This window comes from Neopelma chrysocephalum, unplaced genomic scaffold (genome assembly GCF_003984885.1).
Source record: "Neopelma chrysocephalum unplaced genomic scaffold, ASM398488v2 Primary Assembly neopelma1_84, whole genome shotgun sequence".
NCBI lineage: Eukaryota > Metazoa > Chordata > Aves > Passeriformes > Pipridae > Neopelma > Neopelma chrysocephalum.
Genome location: NW_020897746.1, coordinates 5559119 through 5581702, shown reverse-complemented (window position 1 = coordinate 5581702; position 22584 = coordinate 5559119). Strand labels below are relative to the sequence as shown.

The 22584-nt window shown below is 49.8% G+C and overlaps 3 protein-coding genes across 5 annotated transcripts; 2 read left to right on the top strand and 1 right to left on the bottom strand.

The window, feature by feature from the left end:
- Positions 1-500: 500 nt before the first annotated feature.
- Positions 501-4441, top strand: LOC113971677 (5-hydroxytryptamine receptor 3A-like). The gene is made up of 9 exons (XM_027691830.1): positions 501-546; positions 746-903; positions 1400-1444; positions 1541-1650; positions 2261-2427; positions 3183-3346; positions 3488-3698; positions 3932-4084; positions 4197-4441. Exons 1-9 carry the CDS (start codon positions 501-503, stop codon positions 4439-4441), a joined length of 1299 nt encoding a protein of 432 aa, XP_027547631.1.
- A 962-nt stretch (positions 4442-5403) lies between these two features.
- ATP5PD (ATP synthase peripheral stalk subunit d) lies at positions 5404-8076 on the bottom strand. Of its 3 annotated transcripts, none has more exons than XM_027691509.1 (6): positions 8030-8076; positions 7379-7508; positions 6680-6776; positions 6131-6202; positions 5747-5809; positions 5404-5613 (listed from the first exon to the last, which is right to left on the bottom strand). In XM_027691509.1, the coding sequence occupies exons 2-6, from the start codon at positions 7498-7500 to the stop codon at positions 5482-5484; spliced, it is 486 nt and encodes a 161-aa protein (XP_027547310.1). In that variant the 5' UTR covers positions 7501-7508; positions 8030-8076; the 3' UTR covers positions 5404-5481. The 3 variants fall into 3 exon arrangements, with proteins under 3 accessions (XP_027547310.1, XP_027547312.1, XP_027547311.1); XM_027691511.1 differs by lacking the exon at positions 8030-8076 and adding an exon at positions 7999-8004; XM_027691510.1 differs by lacking the exon at positions 8030-8076 and adding an exon at positions 7895-7966.
- A 78-nt stretch (positions 8077-8154) lies between these two features.
- On the top strand, positions 8155-18246 carry KCTD2 (potassium channel tetramerization domain containing 2). Its single transcript, XM_027691507.1, has 6 exons — positions 8155-8451; positions 9777-9885; positions 10492-10583; positions 11237-11332; positions 14135-14260; positions 14978-18246. Exons 1-6 carry the CDS (start codon positions 8191-8193, stop codon positions 15005-15007), a joined length of 714 nt encoding a protein of 237 aa, XP_027547308.1. The 5' UTR covers positions 8155-8190; the 3' UTR covers positions 15008-18246.
- Positions 18247-22584: the final 4338 nt, after the last annotated feature.

Genomic DNA, 22584 nt, shown 5'->3' with positions numbered 1-22584 from the left:
ATGAAAGGCTCAGTGCTTTGGGAAATGAGGACATGGTGTGGGGTGCTATGGAGCAGGACCAGGATCAAAGGAGAGCAGCCTCTCCTTCTCTTCCCCAGCACTCCTCATGTCCCACAAGCACTAATTCTTCTTCCATTTCAGTGGACTCCCAGCAGACTCTCAGCCCCATAAATGAGTCAAAATTTGCTTCTGAGTAGCTCTGGCTCCCTGCCTTTTCTTTGTGGGAATGGGCCCTTTCTTCTCCTCTCCCTCAAATTGTTGGATTTTTTTTTAATGACCTTATTTTTCCTTTACCACAACCAAAGGCTGCTCCCAAGAGCCAGCTGAGTGCAGCAAGCCATTAGCAAATCCTTCCTTCCAAAACATAAATTATCTAGTTTCTATTTACAAAAAAACATCCATCATTAATCAAATCAACTTCCACATAATAAATGACGTGTTCTGGACCCGTTCATAAGACACACGGTACCATTTGCCTCCTTATTGGGGAGCAGGAGACAATGCAGCGAGTTTTGGTAGCCATCCTCACCTTTTCTCTTGGGACAGGTAAGTGCAAGAGGGGTGGAAAAGCTTCGAGGAATTCTGTTCTCCTCTGGGGATTTTTTTGGAGAAGGGATTTTTGTGTGTTAATGATGTTTCTCACATCCACAGCTCCACACCCTTTCTCTTTTGGTGCCTCTCTCTCTCACAGTTTGAGATCCTGCCTGAGATTTTTGTGTTTCAAGTAGAATTCTCTTTCTAGCAGGGACTGCTCCAAAGAACCTCTGCACCTACTATGACATTGTTGACTACTTGAACATCTCCTCTCATGACAAGCTGCGTACCTACATACTGCCCAAGACAAACCTGAAGGAGCCTATGGAAGTGAAATTGGATTTCACGCTGATGGCTATTCTCTCTGTGGTAAGGACCCAAAATTACTCTTTATAACAGAAAACTGGGCGATTGCTAGACTGGGGGGTTGAGTCTTCTGCCAGCAAGGCCATAGGGACAAGAATCAGCCCCTTCCTCTTCTTCAGCTTTCTGCTGTTTGAAAGCGCTTTTGGAAGATCTGGAGTATTTTCTCCCATTCCTTCCAGGAAAAAGTTGAGAGGCACATGCAGACAAGCAGCCTACTTTGTAGCAGGCTCCAAAAACACCCTGTGGCATTCCTGAATGGAGCAATGCACTTGCAGGGCACCACCATGGAAATGTTAGCAATAATCTATTATTTTTTCCAAACCTTTGGACTGTTTGCTGCTACTCTTCAGCTGTAGGGCCAAAACCCCCGAGCTCTTCTCCCAAGCCAAGTTCCCTCAATCTGTGCTGTCCACTGCAGGAGCCACAGAGAAGGGCTTCTGGGCTCTGCACTGGATACACCTGAGAAAATCAGCCAAATATTCTCCCTTTGTTTCTCCAGGTGGAAAAGCTCCAAACAGTCAGTTTTTACTTCGTCTTGAACCTGGTAGGTGCCTCGAGAGTGTTTCTCTCCGGTGATGCCCTTCATGACAGCTGGTGCCGAGCCCAGCACTCATTTCTCTCCTGCAACTTCTTCCCCCAGGAGTGGAAAAACCCTTTGGCAACCTGGAACCCGCAGGATTTCTGTAACATTTCCCAAGTCATTCTTCCCCTGGATACGTATTGGTCTCCCCCCATCTTCATCTTAGAGAGGTAGGTTCCCTTTTCATTTCTATCCACTGGCTTATTGTAGGAAATGGGATAAACTCATATGGCTAAAAGTTGTTCCCATGAGCTCTCTGTAACCAAGAACCTCGTAATTTAGGTTAATGGAGACCATAGTTTATACAAAGCACTTTGTGGCTCTGTAATGCTGTGAGATCTCCAGAAATGCCCTTTCTGGGCTGTAGCTAAAGCTGAGGCAGCAGCAGAGACTGGGAGTGCTGTGGAATAAAGTGACCCTTAGCAGTGGGTGGAAAGATACAGGACAGAGCTCGAGGGTCTGACAGAGGGATGGGCACCACAGACAGTTCTCCAGAGCAGGGAAGGAGGGAGAGGCAATGAGCCCCTGCCCCAAGTGAGACTGAAAGCAGAGGGCAGAGAGGCAGGAGTTGCTTAGGAGGTGCAGAATTACAACAAACCTTAGTCCCAAGGCACTCATCAGCCCTTTTTCCAGCCCTGGCTTCCTCTCCTTACTGCTGCATCCTGTGGCTGGGTGATGGCACAGAACCCCCCGAGAGGGTGTTCACAGCCAGGGTTGGGTGGGACTGAGGCACAGGCAACATCTCAGAGCTCAGTTGCTCTCCTCTTCTGTTTCCTGCAGAGTGGACAGACAAAACTCAGACATGAATTACATGGTCCTCACGTACAACGGCAGCTTCAACTCCACCCAGCCCTTCCAGGTCACCCTGACGTGCAGTTTGATAATCCTCAAGTTCCCCTTTGACACCCAGACGTGCAACTTGAGTGTAGCTTCATATCTCTACACAGGTACAGCTGCAGGCTCAGTTTTACCACCTCTGGAGTAAATTTGCAGAGGGAGGAATAGATGAGATGGACCCCGGTAACTCCTGGGTTCCTGAGCAGCACCAGACTCTCACATTGCAGGGCTGAGGTCATGCAAGACCAGGGAAAATGAGTTAAAACACTGCCATTCTGTTCTGGCACATTTCCAAGCAGCATCTCTGGAAGAATCTGGATGTTCTGTGGCAAGTCCCTCCCAGGATTGATCTCTACAAACGAAGAGACCAGGAGGCTTCCTGCAAAACCACTACTTGTTCACATACAATTTTGCAGGACTGATCTTTAAACCCCCCTGAAAGCCATGGAAATGAGAGAAAATTAATCACAGAATCAGTAAGGTTGGAAAAGAGCTCTAGGCTCATCGAATCCAACTATTAAAAGGACAGTTTTGGTAATCCAAACTGCAGTCAGAGTTATCCCAACAGGAAGGGTTGAAATATAAGCAGAGGTGACATAAAACCCACCAGGTCCCATCCAAAAAAAGACAACAGCCCTGACTTACCAGGGATTTCCCCCCAGATTCACATTCCCGGCCAAGACTCTTTCCCAGAGTCTTTTTAAATTTCTCCCTCATGGGCTAAGAAACCCCAGCAGTGCAAGAAACATCATTGCCCTTCCCCATCTGCACCCACCCTCTGCTGGGTGGGACAGGGAAAGGAATAACTGACCTCTAGTAAATACCTAAATTCTGCAACTTCTCTCCTCCTCTGCTCCTGCCCAAGCAGTAACAGACCTTGTCATGAAGACAAGACGGACAGCGTCTGAGAGCATGAAAGACAGCCAGAGTTTCTTCCTAACTGATGGAGAATGGAAGTTCACCAATCTGAGCATCGTTGAACGCACGGAAATTATGGATGACGGAGGATTTTCTGTGATCACCTACATGGTATGGCAGCATTTTTGTATCATATTGCACTGATTTCCCACAAAAAAAGAAAAAGACAATTTTTTACATTAGGGAACCACCATTTGCCAACACAGTAAGTTACCTCCTGCTCACCTAAATTTTGCCCATCTTCTTCAACAGATTTCCATTAAGAGGCGACCCACTCTGTACATTCTGAACCTGATCCTCCCAACGTGTGCCCTGTACCTGATGGACATGGCTGTGTTGTTTGGACCCAGCTCTCTCGAGGAGAAAATCAACTTCCAGATCGCCATCATCCTTGGCAGCTCCATGCTGGCTGTGATCCTTAACAACAGCCTCCCAACTTCCTCCAACAAACCACCTGTAATAGGTACCCATCTTTATCAAATCAAAACTGGTTTTTATACAGGTACTTGCCCTAAGGAAGGGTGTTTATAGACACATTTATGAACACTGCAGTCATGGACAGCTAAGGGTTTATCAGCTTCTGGAGTTAGACCTTCCTCATTCCCCACCCATTCCCCAGGCAACTGAAGCAGACAGGATTACGTAAGAAAATGCCAATTATCCAGGGCTTTCTCTTGTTTTCCTGCTGTTCTGCAGTGCTGTTCTTCCTGGGCACCTTCCTGCTCATGATCATGGCTGTGTTAGACAGCTTCTTCCTGCTGTACCAGCAGCGCAAATCCCGGCCCTTGGACAAGGTTCTCAGAAGACTCCAGCGACGTAAAACAACCCAGAACCTCTTTAACAAAGCAGGTTTGGTGCATTTCACTGCAGGTTTGTTTGAGCCAGGGTGGGTTTGCTCAGAGCCCAGCTGTGGTGGCCCCACCAGCCCCCCTGTGCTGACACTGCTCTTTGCTCCCTGCAGACGTGGGTGCCGAGCTGGCCAAGACACCCCTGCGCAACCAGCCCGTGACACACCTGGCCAAGGAAGATCTCCAGCATCTAAACCCTCCCAAGAAGGCCCAGGGAGGAGGGCAACCTGCCAAGGGCCACTGGCGACCACAGGAGCAGAACTCGTTTATGCCAGTTCTGGAGAAGGTCCTTCTCTACAGCCACTTCGTCCTGTCTCTGTTTTTTTTTACTCTTATTTTTGTAAAATGGAGCAGCTAAAGGCCAGCTCTGTGCAGTGCTAGTTCAGTTGTTCCCCACTGTATCACTTCTGACCCCTCTGCTGTAGTTTGTTCTTGCTTGAATCACAGAGCTGCAGTTGTTTCAGTTGCCTAAATAAAATTGAAACCCAAACCCACAAGGCCTGAGATCTGCATTTGTAGTGCTTTGTACTCTGCTTCAGTAGAACTACAGATGTTCCTACTGTGGGCTAGCAAGGTATTTGAACAAAACAACTGTGAAATCTGGGGTAACACCTTCACTCTACCCATCTATAATTCTTACCTCAAATGTGACCAACAGGAAAGGCAGTTGATTCCCTGCTCTTTGAGATACTTACGTTTTGGGGAAAGGTGTTCAAGAATTCCACCTCAGAGAATTAAATAAAACAATGTAAGTCTGAAGTGCTTGTACTATTGTTTCTGTGAGTTCCAGTGAGATCAGCAGCATTCAGAAAACAGAGAGAATTCTCACAACAGAGAGAATAATAAGATCACCAGGATTAAATGTTTTTAAAAAGTAACTAAAAGATAACTTTTTTAATATGCATCTGAGCATAACAACACTCCTTCAACTCCTGGTGCAAATGGCTTCTCCCAAACAATCACAACCAGCCTAGAAAACAGTCCTATACGTCTGCCTGTAGAACTCCTGAGACACTCCAGACAAACACAGATCACTGCTAAACACACTCCAGCATCCCAAAAAGCTTCTCCCATTCAACTTCTAAGCAACTGTCTGCTTGCAAGGCCAGGAGAACTCCATTCCCTGTGGTTACACAGAGGGACAGAGGGTTTATTTGCCTTACAGAGGATGTGACAAGACTCGGTTTGACGAGCAGGTAAAGGTGGGATCTTGGTCCTTGCTACAAAAGCAAGCTCACAGAAAAGAAAAAATTGAGGAAAAGTGGGATATTTGCAAGTTGTTGTATTGCTCCACATTTCTCAAAACTCATGTCTAAGACCTAAGCCACAGACAGGAGGGAAAGCTCTTTATTTATAAGATCATCGAGTCTGACAGTGTTGAACAGCTCCCAGACCGGTTTACAGATCAGCAATGGGCTTGTGGGGCCAGTATGGGTATTTCTCCTTGTCCAGTTTGGTTTCAGGGAAGGCTTCATGCAAGTCTTCAAACGTCATCTGCTCAAAGGGAATCATGCTCTTGAGCTTCTGGAGCTGCAGTGGAAGCAGAGACAGGCATGTTACAAGTCACTGCTCAGCAAGAAGGAGCAGAGCACACACAGGTGAGAACAAGGGGTGTGCCAGGGTGGGTTACAGACAATATTCCTCCAGGAAAGTCCAGCCTCACCTGTTGCTCATACTGGGCAATCCGAGCTTTGGAAGCCTGAACATACTCAGCACTGCTCTTGGCCTGAGGAAAGCAGAGGATATGGTGAATGTGGCTGTGATGATGACAGTGACCCAGAGTGAACCTGCACCCTCGTGCTTTAAACTGGCATTAAAATCCACCATCAATACACTGGGTGAGAGAATCAGTCAAATCCCAAACAGCCAAACCCTTCCCTGTGCGGAGATGCCCTTGTTAAGCCAAAAGCCAGAGACAGACACCAGTGAAGGGCAGAGCTGTGCTCTGGCTCAGGCTGTGCCCGTGAAGGCACATCCAGGACATCCCTTCCCACCCTCACAGAAGGCAGAGTAAACCCCAGCACTAGGGAATGGTTCAAACACTTACAGCTTCCTTCTCCTGGGCATCGATCTTGGCACTTTGGGTATCCACTGGCTCAGGAACCTTCAGTGCGCTGAACTGTAAATTGAAAGAGAAGCTTTTATAAGGTTTGTTTGATTGAAATAACCATTCACACCAAGAATATGCAGCATTCCCTCCTTTCTTCCCAGGATTTGTCCACAACCATGTAGGTTAATGAGCTAAAGCTGATCAGTGCAGCTGTCCCATGACCCTCCCAAGCAGCACTGCTCATCCAGGAGCTTCCAGCCTTCTCCTCTGTCCTGCCCACCACCCCTGTGACACCCAACACCACGCATTCAGCACAGCACTGTAAGGAAGCAGGAAGGTCTAACACCAAAGATTTTTCCTATCACAGACTTCTTTCCCGCAGGACAAAGCTCTCAGACCTATCTGAGGTCAGCGGGTGCTCCCAGTCTTGGAAGGCAAATTTTCACAGTGACAAAACCAACTTCTTCTGCCAATCCTGGTGTTTTCCTCTCAACACCATCCAATGAAACCACTAGAGAGGTTGCTCCAGCTGGCAAAGAGACTGACCTTCTTCTGAAACTCATCCACCATGCCAGCCTTGGCAACATTAGCCTTGTAGAAAGCCCAGTCGATGGCTGGGGGCTTCTCTGGCAGCGCTGCCAACCTGAAGGGATGGAGGACAACAGACATGAGCAGTGACCTGAAGGCCAGCAGAGCCTGCTGAGTTTAAATATTTTTGGGTTTGCCATCAACAAGCCATTTCTGCAAGTCCCTCTGCCCTTGGAACAGGCTTCTTTGGACAGACAGCTCAGCCTGCTGCTCTGCCCTGCTTCACTTAGCACCTCTGAAGCTCCCTGAAGGAAAGAGGGGGCAGTTTCACAACACTGAGCCTCAGGCAATCAGCAACATCAACTGCAGTAGTCACCTGTATCAGGCAGTGGACGCTGAAGGATTTGAAAACTAAGGATTTGAAAACTGCACGTGAATCTGTACAGCACTTAACAGAATAACAAAGCTCCTAAAATGTCCTAAACATGCCAAAGCAAAGCACTCTCGCAAACCTGCAGCCACGGGTTTACCCTGGGGAAGATTAACTAAAGATGATTTGCCAAAAAAAGCCACCAGCTGCCTCAAGGTGACCTGTTTTAATACCTGCCGGCACGCTCCTGCGGGACCACAGACAGCGTCAGTCCCAGAACTCACACCGGGGGCTGTGCAGCCCGGGAGGAGCAGGGCGGGCTCTCCCGAGGCCGGGCGGGCACTCACCGGGCCGTCAGGGCATCGCTGCGGGTCTTGAGCGCGTTGTACATGGGCCGCTGGTTCGGGGGGACCCGCTCGGCGAAGGCCGCCCAGTCCACGGCCTTGAGCGCAGCTCTGCGACCCGCCATGGTGAGACCTGGGCAGGGACACGGCGGTGGGAACGGGGACGGGGGGGATACCGAGGATGGGGATATCGGGGATGGGGACGGGCACTGGGGGTGGGGACATGGTGGGATCGGGACATAGGGTGAATGGGGACACTGGGGATGGGGACATGGTGGGGATGAGGACACGAGGGGGATCGGGACACAGAGGGAGTGGGGACACTGGGGGATGAGGACGGGGGCTGGGGTTGGGGACACGGGGGATGGCGACATGGAGGGGATTGGGACACCGTGGAAGGTGGACACAGCGGGATGGGGACATGGTGGGGATGAGGACACGGGGTAATCGGGGCACGGGGGACACTGGGGCCGCTCCTCAGCCCCGCCGCGACCTCACCCCGCTCCCCACTCCCCCCACCTTCACCGGCCCCCCAAGCCGCAGGCCCTGCCCGTTCCCGTTCCCCTCGCAGTCCCAGCGGTGCCGGGTCCCCTTTCCCTCCGTTCCCGTTTCCCCGGCAGTACCGGGTTCCCTCTTCCTCGTCCCCCCTCTCACCTTCACCGTCCGACCCCGCCGCGCGCGCCGCCGGAAGCCCCGCCCCCGTCCCACCCCGCCGCCCAATCAGCGCGCGGTCCCGCCGGAATCCCTCCGCGCCCCCCCCGGAAGTGTCGTGAGCGGACGCGGCGATGGCGCCGGGCGGGCGCTGAGGCTCCGCCATGGCCGAGGGGCCGCCGAGGGGCCGCACGCCCAGCCCGGGCCCGGGGGGAGCCCCGGGGCCGCCCAGCCCGCGCGCGGCCGGGCCCGCAGGGGCGCCGAACCCGCCCGCCGCCGACGCCACCGCTGCCGCCTCCAAGTGGGTGCGGCTGAACGTGGGCGGCACGTACTTCGTGAGCACCCGGCAGACGCTGTGCCGGGAGCCCAAGTCCTTCCTGTGCCGCCTCTGCTGCCAGGACGGGCCCGAGCTCGGCTCCGACAAGGTGAGGCCGCGGCAGTGACACCGGGACAGCCCCTCCTCGACCCGCCACGGCCTCCAGTGTCACCGTCCCACGGGCGAGGTGACACCCCTGGCCGCCGGTGTCACCCGGGGCAGCGCCCCCGGGGCCGTGTGGGTCTGGATCCCGCCGTGTGGATGGGCCCATCTGCACAGCAGCCCCCCGGTCCCACACGTCACTCTGTCACACACCATCTGCTTGTCCCTCGCATTCCGCGGTCATGAAGCTTGTGGCATCCCCAAAATCCTCGTCACCCTCGTGCCTGTGACACGCAGGTTTCGCAGGCTCCCATCCCTCCACCTCCCACGGTGACTCCAGCCAGCAGCTTCCCACAGTGTTGCTGCTTCCCACTGTAACAGTGGTTACAGAAACAGGGATTTTATGGTTTCTCACCCTGAGCATGTTTGTGGTTCTTTTTTGAATGTATTTCACTTTGCTCCCATAAAAGATCACGGTGCATGTTCCTGGATAGTTTTGAGGTTGCTGCAGTTTGTCAGAAGGATTTTACAAGCTGTTATTCCTGTAATTTGAAGATTTTCCCCAGGATCCGCTACACAAAATGTTGTAAATATGTCGTGGGTGGGTCAGACTGAATTAGTCAGGTCTGTTGCTGCTCCATTCAGAGTTCAATCAAAAGATATCTCCCGATAGTTTGATCACAATCAGCAGCATCATTGAGGAGAGGAGGTGACATTTCAGAGTGGGTTTGCACAGTTGTTGCTTTAGAGCAGATTGGCAGGAGAAACATTGGTTTACAGTGATCTAAGAGAGGGATATGAGTTCTGCACAGAGTCTGTCAGTGCTTCAGAGCTGCTCAAGAGATGCTTTTGGCTGTGAATTGTGGGTTATTTAATGCCAGTAGTTGTTGTGTTGCTGGAGACGTGGCTGGAGCTTTGCAGTGTGTGTTTGCAGAGTGGAAATTAAAAATTGAAGTACTTCAGCTGTCAGGTGCCCTTAGTTGGAACTGGAGATCCCGTTTCCTCCAGAGCCCCCCGGGTTAAACCAGGCTGGAGAACAAATTTAGGCAGAACACAGCTGCGAGCTTTTGGTTCTTATTATTGCAGTGAAGAAAAAACTAAGCCCTCCTTTTCTGTCTGGGTGTACCAGCCCTGTCTGCACAGGTGCTTCGTGCGAGGCATCTCCCAGAGCTGCTGAGCTGTGACATTAGTAGTTCAGATATTGAAAAAGAAAAACGTTGGTTTAAATGTGGCATCATTGCTACACCTCCCACAGGCAGATGAATCCAGGTCCTCAAAGGGAAGCTGAGTTAATTTGTCCTGGTACCACTGAACCCTCCCTTTGTTCCTCAGGATGAGACAGGGGCGTATCTCATCGACAGAGACCCCACGTACTTTGGCCCGATACTGAACTACCTCCGGCACGGGAAGCTCATCATAAACAAGGAGCTTGCAGAGGAAGGTAAGAGAAAAACATCAGGAAAAACTGCAAATGCTTTTGTACAGCTCATCCAAGAGCCCTCACTAGAGACCACCCCCAGTGCACAGGGTTCCTGCCCTGCCGAGGGGTGAGCGACCACGTTCCCCAGGGATGCTGTAAGTTAGTACTGTTAATTGCTCATTAACAGGGATTGAACCATCAGATCCCCTGTCTTCCCAGAAGCTGCAGCTCACAGCACACCCTGGCACTGTCCTGCTGAGCCCATCACAGCCCATCTCCCTCTCACAGATTGTGGTTCTCCCCGAGCAGGCAGCTCCAGGGGCTTTCCCTTAATGGGACTGGGTGAATAAAATCCTGTACCACGAGGATTCTGACAATCCCAGGGAAAGGGGAATAATTTTTCTTAAAGATCCTCTAAGTCACAAAGGGAGGTGACAGCTAGTCAGGCATTTTCTCCCAGCCTGGGAGCAGGAGATGGCTGGCACAGCCTGTTCAGCATTTGGGATTCTCACATCTCAGCTGGATTTGGAGTCGGGAGCAGGTGTTGCCATCCTTGTAGCAGAATCATCTCCATTCTACCCTGTGCAAAGTAACAGAATTTGTCTCTGCTTTGGGTTCCTCTCCCAGGGGTGCTGGAAGAAGCCGAGTTTTACAACATCGCGTCCCTTGTGCGGCTGGTGAAGGAGCGGATACGGGACAACGAGAACAGGACCTCTCAAGTAATGCACAGTGGGGTTGTGGAGTCAGTCAGGTCTGGAGCACAGAAAGACAAGTGTGGCTGCAGACCCTGCAGTAGCAGCTCTTTGGTTCAGCAGTAACAGGGGGATAAGAGCTGTGAGGTGGATCCAGGCATGGCTAGGAAAGAGTGTCCATTATGGTTTTTTAAAGCACAGACCACTGAGTCATCTCATAGCAGTGTAGGGAAAGGCAAGGGACAGTTACACAGGAGGGGCCAGGACAGAGATGGGTGGTTATAAAGCAAAACATACTGCTTTGGTAAAGAACAGCTCAAACTCTTCCTTCTCTAAACCATTTTTTCCCTTTAAATCTGTCTCCCTGTTGCAGTTTTGCCGTTGATGCTCAGCTGATATTAACACACCCAGTAGATTCAATTTCAGAAATGTTTTCAAAAAGCAGCAATTGGCTTTGAAAGCCAAAGAAGATTTGCTTTCCCTGGCCCTTAGACACCTAGAAGGCTTTTAAGAGAAGTGTGCCAGCCAAATGTGTCTGCTTTGAAATCGGTGGGATGAAACCTCAGAAAGCCTGTGGGGCTCTCAATTCCTCAGTAAGACAAGAGCAGGAGAAGCTTATGAACTTCTGGCTTGATAGTACAGTAATTACTAAACTACAGCAATTACTCCCCGTGCTCTAGGGACCTGTGAAGCACGTGTACAGAGTCCTGCAGTGCCAAGAGGAAGAACTCACACAGATGGTGTCCACCATGTCCGACGGATGGAAGTTCGAGCAGGTACGGTTACCAAAGAGTGGCAGAGTCCCTTTGAAAGCTGGATATGGAATAAGCAGAGTTTACTGTTGAATTGCACTTCACCCCCCTCTGCTCTTCTGAATAAGCAGCCTGACCTGGGCAGTGCACTTGTGTCCAGTCACTGACAGGGAAGGGCAGAAATCACTCAGACTGCCAAGTGAGATTTAATTTTCTCTTGGGACTTCTTGTATCCTTGTCAAATCCCAGAGCAATTCTTCCCTTCTGCATTTCATCAGATACGCCAGGCCCTGGTACAACAGTTTTATCCAGGAAAATTACGAGAGCTGTGACAAACCACAGCATGACTTTTCTGGAACCTCAAAGCCACAACTCCTGCATTTGCTAAAGAGGCACTGAGTGTCATGAGAACTTCCTGCAGATGCCTTTGCAATGCAGCTGGTTTTGGGGCTGGGTGTCACTGCAGTTGCATATGGTGTTAGTTCCAGATTTGGTTTCTAGAATCAAACACAGTTCTCTCATTTCTGAGGAGAGAGGACTGGAAGCCAGCTGGCCTGCCTCTATTAAGAAACTGTATTAAGAATAGGCTCTGTGGATTTCAGCAGTGTCTTCCCGATGTTGTGGGAGATGTGCTGACACAAAGCGAGACAGAAGATTAGGAAAAGCACTGTGCATCTCTTGTTCCTATGGATCTGTTCTGTAATGCCTGAAAACTCCTATTCCATAGTGGAGAGGCAGCCAAAAACCTGTCCCTGTGAGCCAGCAGTGAAACCTTGTGACCAAGAGCCACTCACTGCTCCATGGAAATGCAGTTCTCCAGCACCCAGGTTTTGCTGCCCAACAATTTACTTACCAGAATTCGCCTTTCACACATCCATGTATACACCCCCAAAACCTTGGGGCTGCAGGCAGTGCCCTTCATGGGAATCTGCACCCTCAGATCTCTCCTAATCTTCCTTTTCAAGGAAAAGATACCCATTACAGGCAAATGCTGGTGTGTTCCTTCCAGTTCTCTCCCTCTTCCATCCACAACCTTTGCACAAACCACTGAGATCCCTTCCTGTCCACCACAGGCACCAGGATCATTTCCTGCACCTCCCACTCCAGCACACTCCCACCATCGGGAGCTGCTCTTGCCCTCCCCAGGACTTGCATCCAGCTCAGCCCCCTGCAAGGGCAGCAGCCTGAACAGGACAGACACAGTACTTTGGTCAGGGCTCACAGAGCTGTGAGAGGGCCCAGACTGGGTCACAGAGCAGGGACAGGGAAGTGGTGCAGCCTGGGATATGTCCCATGCTGAACTGGGCCCTGCTGGAAGCCTGGGCCTGCAGCCTGCTGCCAGAGCCTTTCCCCAGATGTGCAACCCAGCACAGCTTCTCCCCTCCCCAAACCACAGCACTTGGCAGGCAGAGACATGTTAGGAAAGAGTGCAACAGATCTACAGACTGGGGACAGAGAGCCTGTTGCTAAATCCCAGCCTGGATGCCAGGGATTGAACAGAGCAGGCATTCCCTGCACGGGCTCTTTGGGTCCAGTCACTTTAAAACACCCAAAGATCTGGTTCAGAAACCTGCAGGAAAACCAGAAGTGGTAGAAGCTGTTACAGCCTGTTGTCTGTCATGCTTGGATTCTAAGAAGAGACAGGTTCTCTGCCATGTACCGTTCAGTCTTGCTTACATTAAGGATGGAATAGAAATTTGCCATTTTAAAATCAAAATCTTTTCTCCTGCCCACCTGCAGTTCAGTACTCTGGAAAATTGCCATCTTCACAAAATTTGTTGAGTAAATAGTGGCTTGTGGTGTTGAAATATCCAAGAGCTTAAATAAAGACAGGGAGCAGGGAAGCAAAATACCTTTTCTTATCCTGTGTCTATGTTTTGCCTTTGGCACAAACATCAGAACCTGTTAAAAACACTGGAGGCCAATCAGCAGAACAGCCCCCCAAGTCTTCCTGCAGCTGCACTGTAACCATACAGATGCTGATCTCTCTAGGAAGGCTGTTGACTGCATCTGTTTATATATAAATACAGAGCTGGCTGTTCTAAAATCCATTAGGACATGGAATTTGGGGTGCACACTGCACACTAAAGTTTCCTGGATACACACATTTTATAAGACTCATGTTGCTTCCTTCAGATGACTTAGATTTATTCTCTGGAAAGCAGAACTGAGTTGTAAATGACAAATTAGCTCTGCACTCTGGGATGTTCTTTTAATGTAATAATGATAAATGAGACAGATGGGATTTCTTGGATTGAGTCCAGACACCCTCAACACAACAGTAATAGAATATAATCCCATTTACACAGATACCAAGCTCCATCTTGACAGCATCTATATAAAGGATGGTGTTGGTTTACCACATGTCCCCAGTTAATCCAACATCTGCTTGAGGTAAAGAATTCCCATCTCCACATTAGAGTCACCAGGCAGGTTGAGAGCTGAGTTCAGTGTGGACCAGGCAACCTGCACTGCCTGCCCACATCTGAGTGAGCTGGATATTATGTGTTGCACAATATGTTTTTCCTTTTTCCACCCTCAGAAACTGGCCAATGTTCTGCTGTGTCCAGCATTAGTTTCAGGCTGGAATTCCTCCGTGGGGCTCCAGGTGCCACTAGAGGGCCATGGAGCTCAGCTGTATCCCTGCCTTACACACAGGGAAGCTGCAGGGAACTGCAGGTCCAGAAGAGATCTCCCGGGACAGTCCTACCTCACAGAGCAATTCTATAAAGCAAAAGTCTTACTTATAGTTACCTAGTTAAAAGTTGCCTATTTACCAGTTAAAAGATTTACTGACAGTTACCTTGGCTGTCTCCTGTTGCACAGCTGATCAGCATTGGATCTTCCTATAACTATGGAAACGAAGACCAGGCAGAATTCCTCTGTGTTGTGTCCAGGGAGCTCAACAATTCTACCAATGGCATTGTCAAGGAGCCAAGTGAGAAGGCCAAGGTAAGGCACCTGCTCAGGTGTATCGACTTGAATTCCCCTGTGAAAGAAAAACCCTTCCTGCACCAGCAGATCCATAATCTGCAGCAGCACTTCTGTGTACCAGCTGTCCTGTTTCCTCCTGCATCATCCTCTCTTGGAAGATTTCACATTTTACTGTAGGAAAGGAGCTGAGGATCTTTGTACACTTCAAATTAAGACCAAAAAAAATGGAGGAAAGAGAAACTTGGAAAAGGAGGACAGAGTAGCAAAGAGCTTTGAAGTCGGTCACATTTTGTGGTAGAAGGATGCTGCAGGGAGAAACAAGGTTTTTGTTCTTTTTCAATCCTCTCCTTCCTGGAAGTGTCCAAGGCCAGATTGGATGGGGCTTGGAGCAACTTGGTCTAGTGGAAGGTGTCCCTGCCCATGGCAGGGGGGTGGAACAAGATGAGCTTTAATGTCCCTTCCAACCCAAACTATGCTATGAATGCAAATTTTTTTCCCCAGGATAGAAACAAAAGGTGACATCCTTAACTCCTGGCAGGCAGCTGAGCAGGATTTTTAGAAAAGGGGCTCCCTCAACTTTAGCCAGCCTGTCAGTCATTGTGGTGGCACAAAAGCCAGCAAGCTCCTCTCACATCAGTCCATGTTTCCTTTCCCTGCAAAAAACAAGGACTCTGAACGTGAACTTTTGCATCTAAAGTTGTCTGAGGTTTTCACAGAAGGTCTCTCCTGTTCCAGATTCTTCAGGAGCGAGGATCCCGGATGTAATTCAAGTGTCCACTCCGTTCAAACTCCCGGATGTCACAGGGCAGTCCAGCTGGGCAGAGCATCTCTCCACAGAGCAACCGGCCCTTGTACAGTAACCAAGCTAATGCAAAGCAAAGCCGAGCCTGTCCTGCCAGTGGCAAATAATTCTGGTCATAACCAAAGGCTTCCCTCTTACCCCGGAGACCGAGGAAGGGAGAGACTCTTCCAGTTGGATGGTCCTTTCCACAAGTATTTGTTTTATTTTCTTGGCCAGCGCTGTATTGAATTTTTCCAACAATGGCTGGGCCGGATTCCCAGTCAGAGCCTTTGTGGAGGTTGCTCAGGTCCTCAGGCCCTTGTAATCAGTCCCACCTTCCACAGGCTGGTGTGGGTGGGAGGATCTGTATTTGAGCTGTGCCATTTCTTGCACCCAGGTCTGCCACCAGAAAAGTGCAGGGACCTTGCAATGCTCCCCCTTCCTCCCCTAATCAGATGAACAGGGCTTTAAAAGGAGGAACAAAACAACCACTCCTAAAAAAACCCACACAGACTTTTCCATCCTTGCTTTGTATTTGTTCCTTGTTCAACTCCTAAGAGCTGAGTTTAGATCTAAAGGGAGGGGAGAGGTGTGTGCATCTGCCACAGGTCTCACTGTTAACACTATTACACGTGGGCTCCTGGCATTTTCCAAAGCCCATTACTTTGCATGCAAACAAAGAGGCCTGTGTTCACCCAAAATAGTGATAGCTGTCCTTTACACTTCTCTACAGAGGAAGAGGGGTGACATCTTCCCCTCCAATACCCTACTAGGGCCATATCTTAGCCTGGTGCGAAGTCACGAGGTTTAGGGACTTGTTGCTGCCAAGTTCAGCTTTGCCTTGTTTGTCTCCAGCAGCGTGGGCTCTGTCTCCTTCCCTCTCATCAGGGAGGGCTTCAGGCAGAATTTCTTTTGTACTGTAGCAGGCAGGTAGGTTGGTTTGACCCCTCGAGATCCTTTGTGGAGGAGATCCCCTATTATCTGCAGCCCCCTCACATCCCCACCTTTAAGAGATCACCTCAAATTACAGAGGGACATCACAGAGCTGGGGTGGGGGAATTTGGTGAAAAGTTGCCAAACTGTTGTATTGTTTCTTGTCCAAAGTGATGTGTCAATTTCTGTGACTTTTCTTTCTGTTTTCTTTTTTTTTTTTTTTTGTTTTGGAATGCCTTGGATGGATGTGCAAAATGTTCGTTTGTGCCTCTCTTGAATTCTAATCTTAGCCAAACTGCAGTCACTGGTTCCTCTCTGTGCCACCCCCCTAACCAAGGGCATGTTCCTCCTAGTCTGGTAAATGGAATTTCATAGGAATTTGCTGCATGTTCTTCCCCTTTCATCCTGGCTTTGTTCTTTGTAGCCCAGGTGTCCTGGCACTTGGGTCATTTTCAGTCAAGTCCCAAACTGACATTACAGCAAAGCTTCAGAGATGCTGGAATTCACAGACATTGATAAGCTCGGAGCAGATGTTTCTCGATAAGGAATCAGAAAATTCCTCACCTGGACTGAGGAGTTGGGCCCCTTTCTGGAGGCCTTCAGCTACCTGTTGTCTCCTGAAAGTTTTGAGATAGAATCAGGCAGGTTTCCCATCTTACCACTTGTTGTTGATGAGGCCTTGCAGCAGCATTACCAACAACCAGTTCAGTGACCAAGTCGTGCAGCAAAGACACCGAGTGGCACCGCTGTGCTCTGCCTCTCTTCAGTCCTTCTCTCTTGCCTGTCCTCTCCATCCTGCTTTGCCAATGTACCTCCTCCGGTGGAGCCTTTGCCCCATTCTCAAGACAGACTGGTTAATTGTCTGTGCTAATTAGTCCTGGTCACAACAGGCTGTACCAAATGTCTTTGGATTCACATTGTGTCAGTTAGGGGCTGTGGAATCGCGGCTGGTTTGTCATCACACTGGAGAGCCCAGCTCTTCTGCCCTCCACCTTCCCTGTTTATAACGTGGTGACCTTGTGTTGGTGTGATCAGACCACACCTTGGCTGGGCCTGGACAACACTGTGATGTGTATAGATCTCTCTCCTCTATGTGCATCTTGTAGCCTCAGTCATTGTGCTCACAGCTAAGAAATCAAGAAGCACACGTATGCAAGTTAGCGGCCTAAAAAGCCCTTTAACACTCTCATCTGTCTTCTTCCCCTTCTTTAGAGGAGGGAGTTTCTGGGAACTGGTCAAGAAATATCAAACTAAAGGCAACAGGAACTGGTCAAGATGCTTTTGTCACATTGCTGCCACCTGAGCACCTCGGTGAAGCCCAGCAGAGGATTGCCTGATGCAGAGTGATGCCATTGCTGTCCCCTCTGAGCCACAGAGAGCCAAAAGTTACCAGGTGAATGGCACAGCTGTTGAACTGACATGCACAAGAAAGACCATCAGAGTTGCATCTTGGTTTTCCCTTCCTCTTTCAGCAGGGAGGAGGTGCCAGGGGACCACAGACTCTCTGGGTCTTTTTAAGTTTGACAGAACAAGTTTACAGTAGAAAACCAATCATTGGTACTGGACATTGGAGTTCTTGGGCGGTGTTTAGGACCAGGCATGAAGTCCATCCAGAGTAGGTACATTCCCAGTGGAGGATTTCTCCTTCCCTGACTATGCTAGGTCACCTTTACCTTGAGACCAGGGCTGGTCTCAGCATTATGCACCAGTTGCATCCCTTCTGTGCTCAAATAGGGCTTTTCCGTCCATTGCCTTTCACTCAGTCACAACTATATCAAAACTAGTGCTGAATTAGGATAAAATTTGTCCCATTCACTCTAAAAAAAGGTGTAGCATGTTGTGGTGAGTAGAGTAGGTAAGCAGGGGTAGATCTACTGGCTGTCCAAGAGTGTTTGTGCCTCTTGGGAAGGTTCACTTTAAAGCGCTAATCCTGGGAATGGAGTGTATGACACTTTGGTTTTCTTTAAACTTTCCCAGTGGCCTAAATTGTTCCATTGTGGCAAGACTGGAAATAACCTCTTGAAGTGTCTTTGTTTCTGCACATTTTTAAAAAAAAATCGATTTTTCTCAGGGGTGACTGAGTGGGCTGAGGCGAAGGGGGCCTGGTTGGCTGCGGGGTGGGGGCCGGAGCAGCCGGGCCGTGGGCTCCTCCCCGGAGGTTTTGTACAGTTTGTCACATGTCAGTGCCCTTTGCTACTGTTTCTCTTTGTTTATTAAATGTGTTTGAATAACAGTTGAGATGCTGTGATTATTTATCTTTTTTCAATAAAAATTCTGCAATGGGTTTGAAGAGTTTGAAGGCCGGTCTGCGGCCTCCTGCTTTCCCTGCACCACCTCACACACAGATACTGCAGTATGGGGGAAGAAGTGTGGAAATTAGGTACCTGCTTCTGGCTCCAATTCATTTTTAACAATGGTTTGCCAAAAGGAGAATCCAATGAGATTTTGGAGTCCTCCCAGGCTACTTTCAGAGACAAAGGCAGAACTGGAGCTTGTTTCTGATCTGCTATACAGAAGAATGTAAACTTCCACATTTATCTTAACCATTTCCACTGACAACCACAAGCAAGTAGAACACTGATAAAACCATTAAATGTGAGTAGCTAAGAAAGGAAGAGGATTTTGGTTTTTTCTGTCAACTTTCATTTGCTAAACCCCTACTTGACTCTGGACCGCCACCAAGGCAGGAGGTGAATGGCACCACAAAACCACCCAAGGAACTTACTACCTGCCCATGGCAGGATTTGGTCCCTTCTACTGCCAGAAGCAACTGGGGGAAATAAATTCTCCAGGTGGCTTTGCCAGGTGCTTGGGAGAGAGATGAGTAATAAAACATCAGAGATTTTCTGATAGCCACAAAGTAAGTAGTGCATGCATCCGAGCTGCAGCAGAAGGACTTAAAAACTCCTTTATTAGCCTTTTCTTTGTTGGAAAAGGCATGAAAGAAGTGATTCCACAGCCTCCTGTGTAAAGAGAGGCTCAGACTCCCCCTTGGCCCCCACACTGTGTCCAGGGGCCACCTGGCTCCCTGGGGCTGGTGCTCACCTCCCCTCAACACTCCCATTAGTCACCCCAGCATTGCCCCTGCCAGTTTTCCCTGGAATATAACTAATAATTTGGTTTTCTGGCCTGCCTGCTCATGTCTGTGCACAAAGAGGAAACCGTAATTGACATTAAAGATAGGAAAGGGTTTTAGCAGTGTGAGGCACCTCTCAGCATCTGACTGCTTGGCCTGGGGCTCCGGCAAAAAGCAGTGGAAGCTGTGGCTGCATTTCCCTTCTCCACACACATGTGGGAGGGTAAAACCCAGCTATGCAGAGGCCTTACCACAGCCACACGTGCATCTTGCACAACACCTCCATCCCCTCTTCTGCTCTGCCTCAGGCTCTCACATAAAAACGAAGGTCAGTTTGTCACTGACCCACCCACCCTCACTTGGCACAAAGTAATCAACCCAGGTCTCTCTGCAGACAGGAAACATGCAGATGTTTTCCACCCAGCTTACTAACTTGTTTGGGAAACAAGGACCTTAGCTGTGTCCTTCCACCTAGATCTGGTTTTGAGGCAGTTACTGAAGGTTTAACCCAACCTTCTGATAGGCAGAGAACCCCCATGTACCCTCTCGCTTCCAGGGCTGGAGAAACACTTTGGTTTCTCCAAACCACAGTAAAGGAGCTGCAGTGCTCTAGTGATTGCCTTCAGACTGTGGTGTAACAGATGAGCAAAGGCTCATCTAAAAGATATTTGACCTTCTGGCAATATTTCCTATTAGCAACCTATCCCCAGGGGTTCCCCAGACCTCAGCAGATGGGAGTCTGCTACAAGTCCATCATCAGACTGAAGTGCAAGGAGTCCTCAAGTTTTATGTGTCTCAAACAGACCCTCAGTGAGCTGAGAGCTCTGCTGGTCTCTGTGTCACCAAAAAAATCCTTGAGCTCAGGGCAATCTGGGCAGCAGGTCCTTCAGCACAGGCAGGAAAACATGCACCAGTGATCTTGATGAATTCAAATGACAGTGGCTAAAAATGAGGAAAACCATTTGGGCAACCAAGCAAGGAGACAGGCCTTTAATCTGGGCCCTGAGTTCAACATGTCTCAGAAAAGCAGGCAGATTTAGGCACTAAGGGGCTAGGAAACACCCAACAAATGGCAACCCTCATCCCAGTGTTCCAGTGGGTTTTCATCTAAAATTTGAATGCAGAGAAACATGTAAAAAGTAAGAAGTGGATGATCATATTTGCCAAACCAAAGGGAATTTGCCCAAAAAACAAAGGCTCAAGGCCACATTTTGCTGTTTCCACACACAACCCAGATAACACAACCCTTAAGGCACACAGTGATCTACACTTCCCAGTGGGATGAAGAGCTCCTGCCTTTCCTTTTCCAGAAATCACAAAGCTGAACATCCTGATCCCTCCGGGTGTGGGCAGGAAGAGCCTGAGTGTGGACACTAAATTGCTGGATTGCCTTTCCTACCCTGTTGTGACTTCTAGGCATCACCCACACCTTCCTTGGAGAAGCTGTCCTTGGACAGGAGATCTGAGCAAGGCCTGGCTGGGATGGCAGAGCATCTGCTGGGAGCTAAACAGCCAAAGCTGGCAAGCTGGAGCCCAAAATCCTGCTGGCTTCCTAAAAACCATGCTCCACAAGTATTGGCTGCTTCAACCCCCCACAACTTCCTCCACCTGCTCCCAGGATCCAGCAGCCAGACACAAGGAAACACTCCTCTTGATCCTTCTCCTATTAAGTCCCTTATTCCTTATTAATAAAAGCCAACTAAATGACAATTAAGGGCTTGTTAGAGGAAACCACCTCCAGCCACTGCTCAGGGCCCCCAGTGACAATCCATGGAAGAGATGGGATGCAGCAGAGTTGGATTCTAACACAGCCCAGTGTCCCCTCCCTCTGCCACATCCTCACCTACTGCAGTTTTCCTGCAGTTAATGACAAGCCAACTCCACTTCTTCAAAAGACCCACTTTCCTGGGAACAGATCACCCTCCTCACCTTCACGAATGAGGGAAATCACTGGAAAAAAAAGCACCAGCAGCTTCCAGGTATTCTCAATAACCTCAGCCAGGTTCCTATCGAGGGCCTCCATCTGTCCCTCTCTCTGCCCACTCCCAGGGCAGAGCAGGTCAATGTGGCAGGTCTTGGTGTCACACCAGGTCAGCCAAAGCCACCTCCAGCATGAGTTTACGCAAGCATGTCTTCCTCAGACTCATCTCCAGAGCCATCCCTGTTGCCTCAGGGAATGCTGCCCTTCTTGGCACTGCACCTACTGCACAAAGCACAGGCTCTGGGACAGCCACAGCCAGGGACCAGGGGGTTGGTGGCAGTCAGGAGGGCAAGGGCCAGCACACACACAAACCACCTGCAGCCGCTCACCAGCCAGAGATTTGCCACCAGGATAAAGAGCAGGGACAAGCTGCATCTTGCTGAATTCCTGCAGGGCAAAGGGAGCTGTCAGAGCACGCTCTGGTGCCAGCTGCCTCCTCAGCTCCCATTTGCCATCTCCAGGCTAAGCTGTGTTATCCCCAGCACTGGCTAAGGGCCATTAAACCTGGCCCCAAAAGGAGGGTTTCTCACCTGGTTTTACACCCACGTTGTTGGTGACTAAAGCAGCCAGGCAGATCCAAAGTCGACCCAGGAGGGCAGAAAGCAGCAGTGAGACAGAGCAAAGACTAACCTGGGCAAGGAGCAGGGCTTAAATGCAGCTGGGGATCAAAGAAGGTGGAGAGGGTGTGGGAGGAGGATACAGATGTTGCTGGTCGGGCTAATGAAGACCAATTAGTGCAGGCAGGACCCTGATGCCTTTTGCAGGGGGAGGATGTGGGAGTGATGCTATGGGACTCCTGGGCAAACTTATGATAAACCAGCACTTCAGCCCTGGTACAGCCCCATTTTCTCAGCACCAGCAGAGCTGGTCTGAAGGGGTTTTGCCAGGGTTGTCCAGATCCTGACCAGCCTCAGGAATCTGTTTTCAGGTGCTCTGAGGGCTGACTGCTGGATCTGCCTAGGTTTTAGGGGTGGATCAGAGCAGGAGTTTAATTCGTGACTGAACGTGGGACAGGAACAGCTCCTGGCCCCAAAGAGCTTTGCAATCCCACAGCTGAAATGTCACTTAGTTTCTCTTGCTTTGAACAAAAAACAAAACCCAAAACCAAGCATCCCCCCGCCCCCACTTCCTCTGTGAGATTCAATCTGCCAGAGGATTTGTTAATCTGGATCTCTGGAACAAATTCAATTGGTCTTTCTCAAAAGTGATTTGCAAGCTCTGAGGCGTTTGCACTTTGGTTTCCAGGCACAGAGAAGCACAGAACCACTGGGGTTGGAAAAGACCTTTGAGATCATCGAGTCCAACCGTTAACACAGCACTGCCAAGGCCACCACTAAACCATGTCCCTAGGACATGGTCAGCCCCAAAACTGCTGCTGAGGCTCCCGAGCTCGGGGTTGGCTTACTGAGACATCACATGCCAGTAAGGACAGGCAGAGAGCAGGGATTTGCAGCCACCCCCACTGTGCCCCAGGCACAGCCTGTCCCTTGAGGGCTGCAAGCGACTGCTGACAAGTGACATCCGGCAGAGACGAGCCCGTGGTGTTGGGCCAGGCTGCACCACTTGGGCCA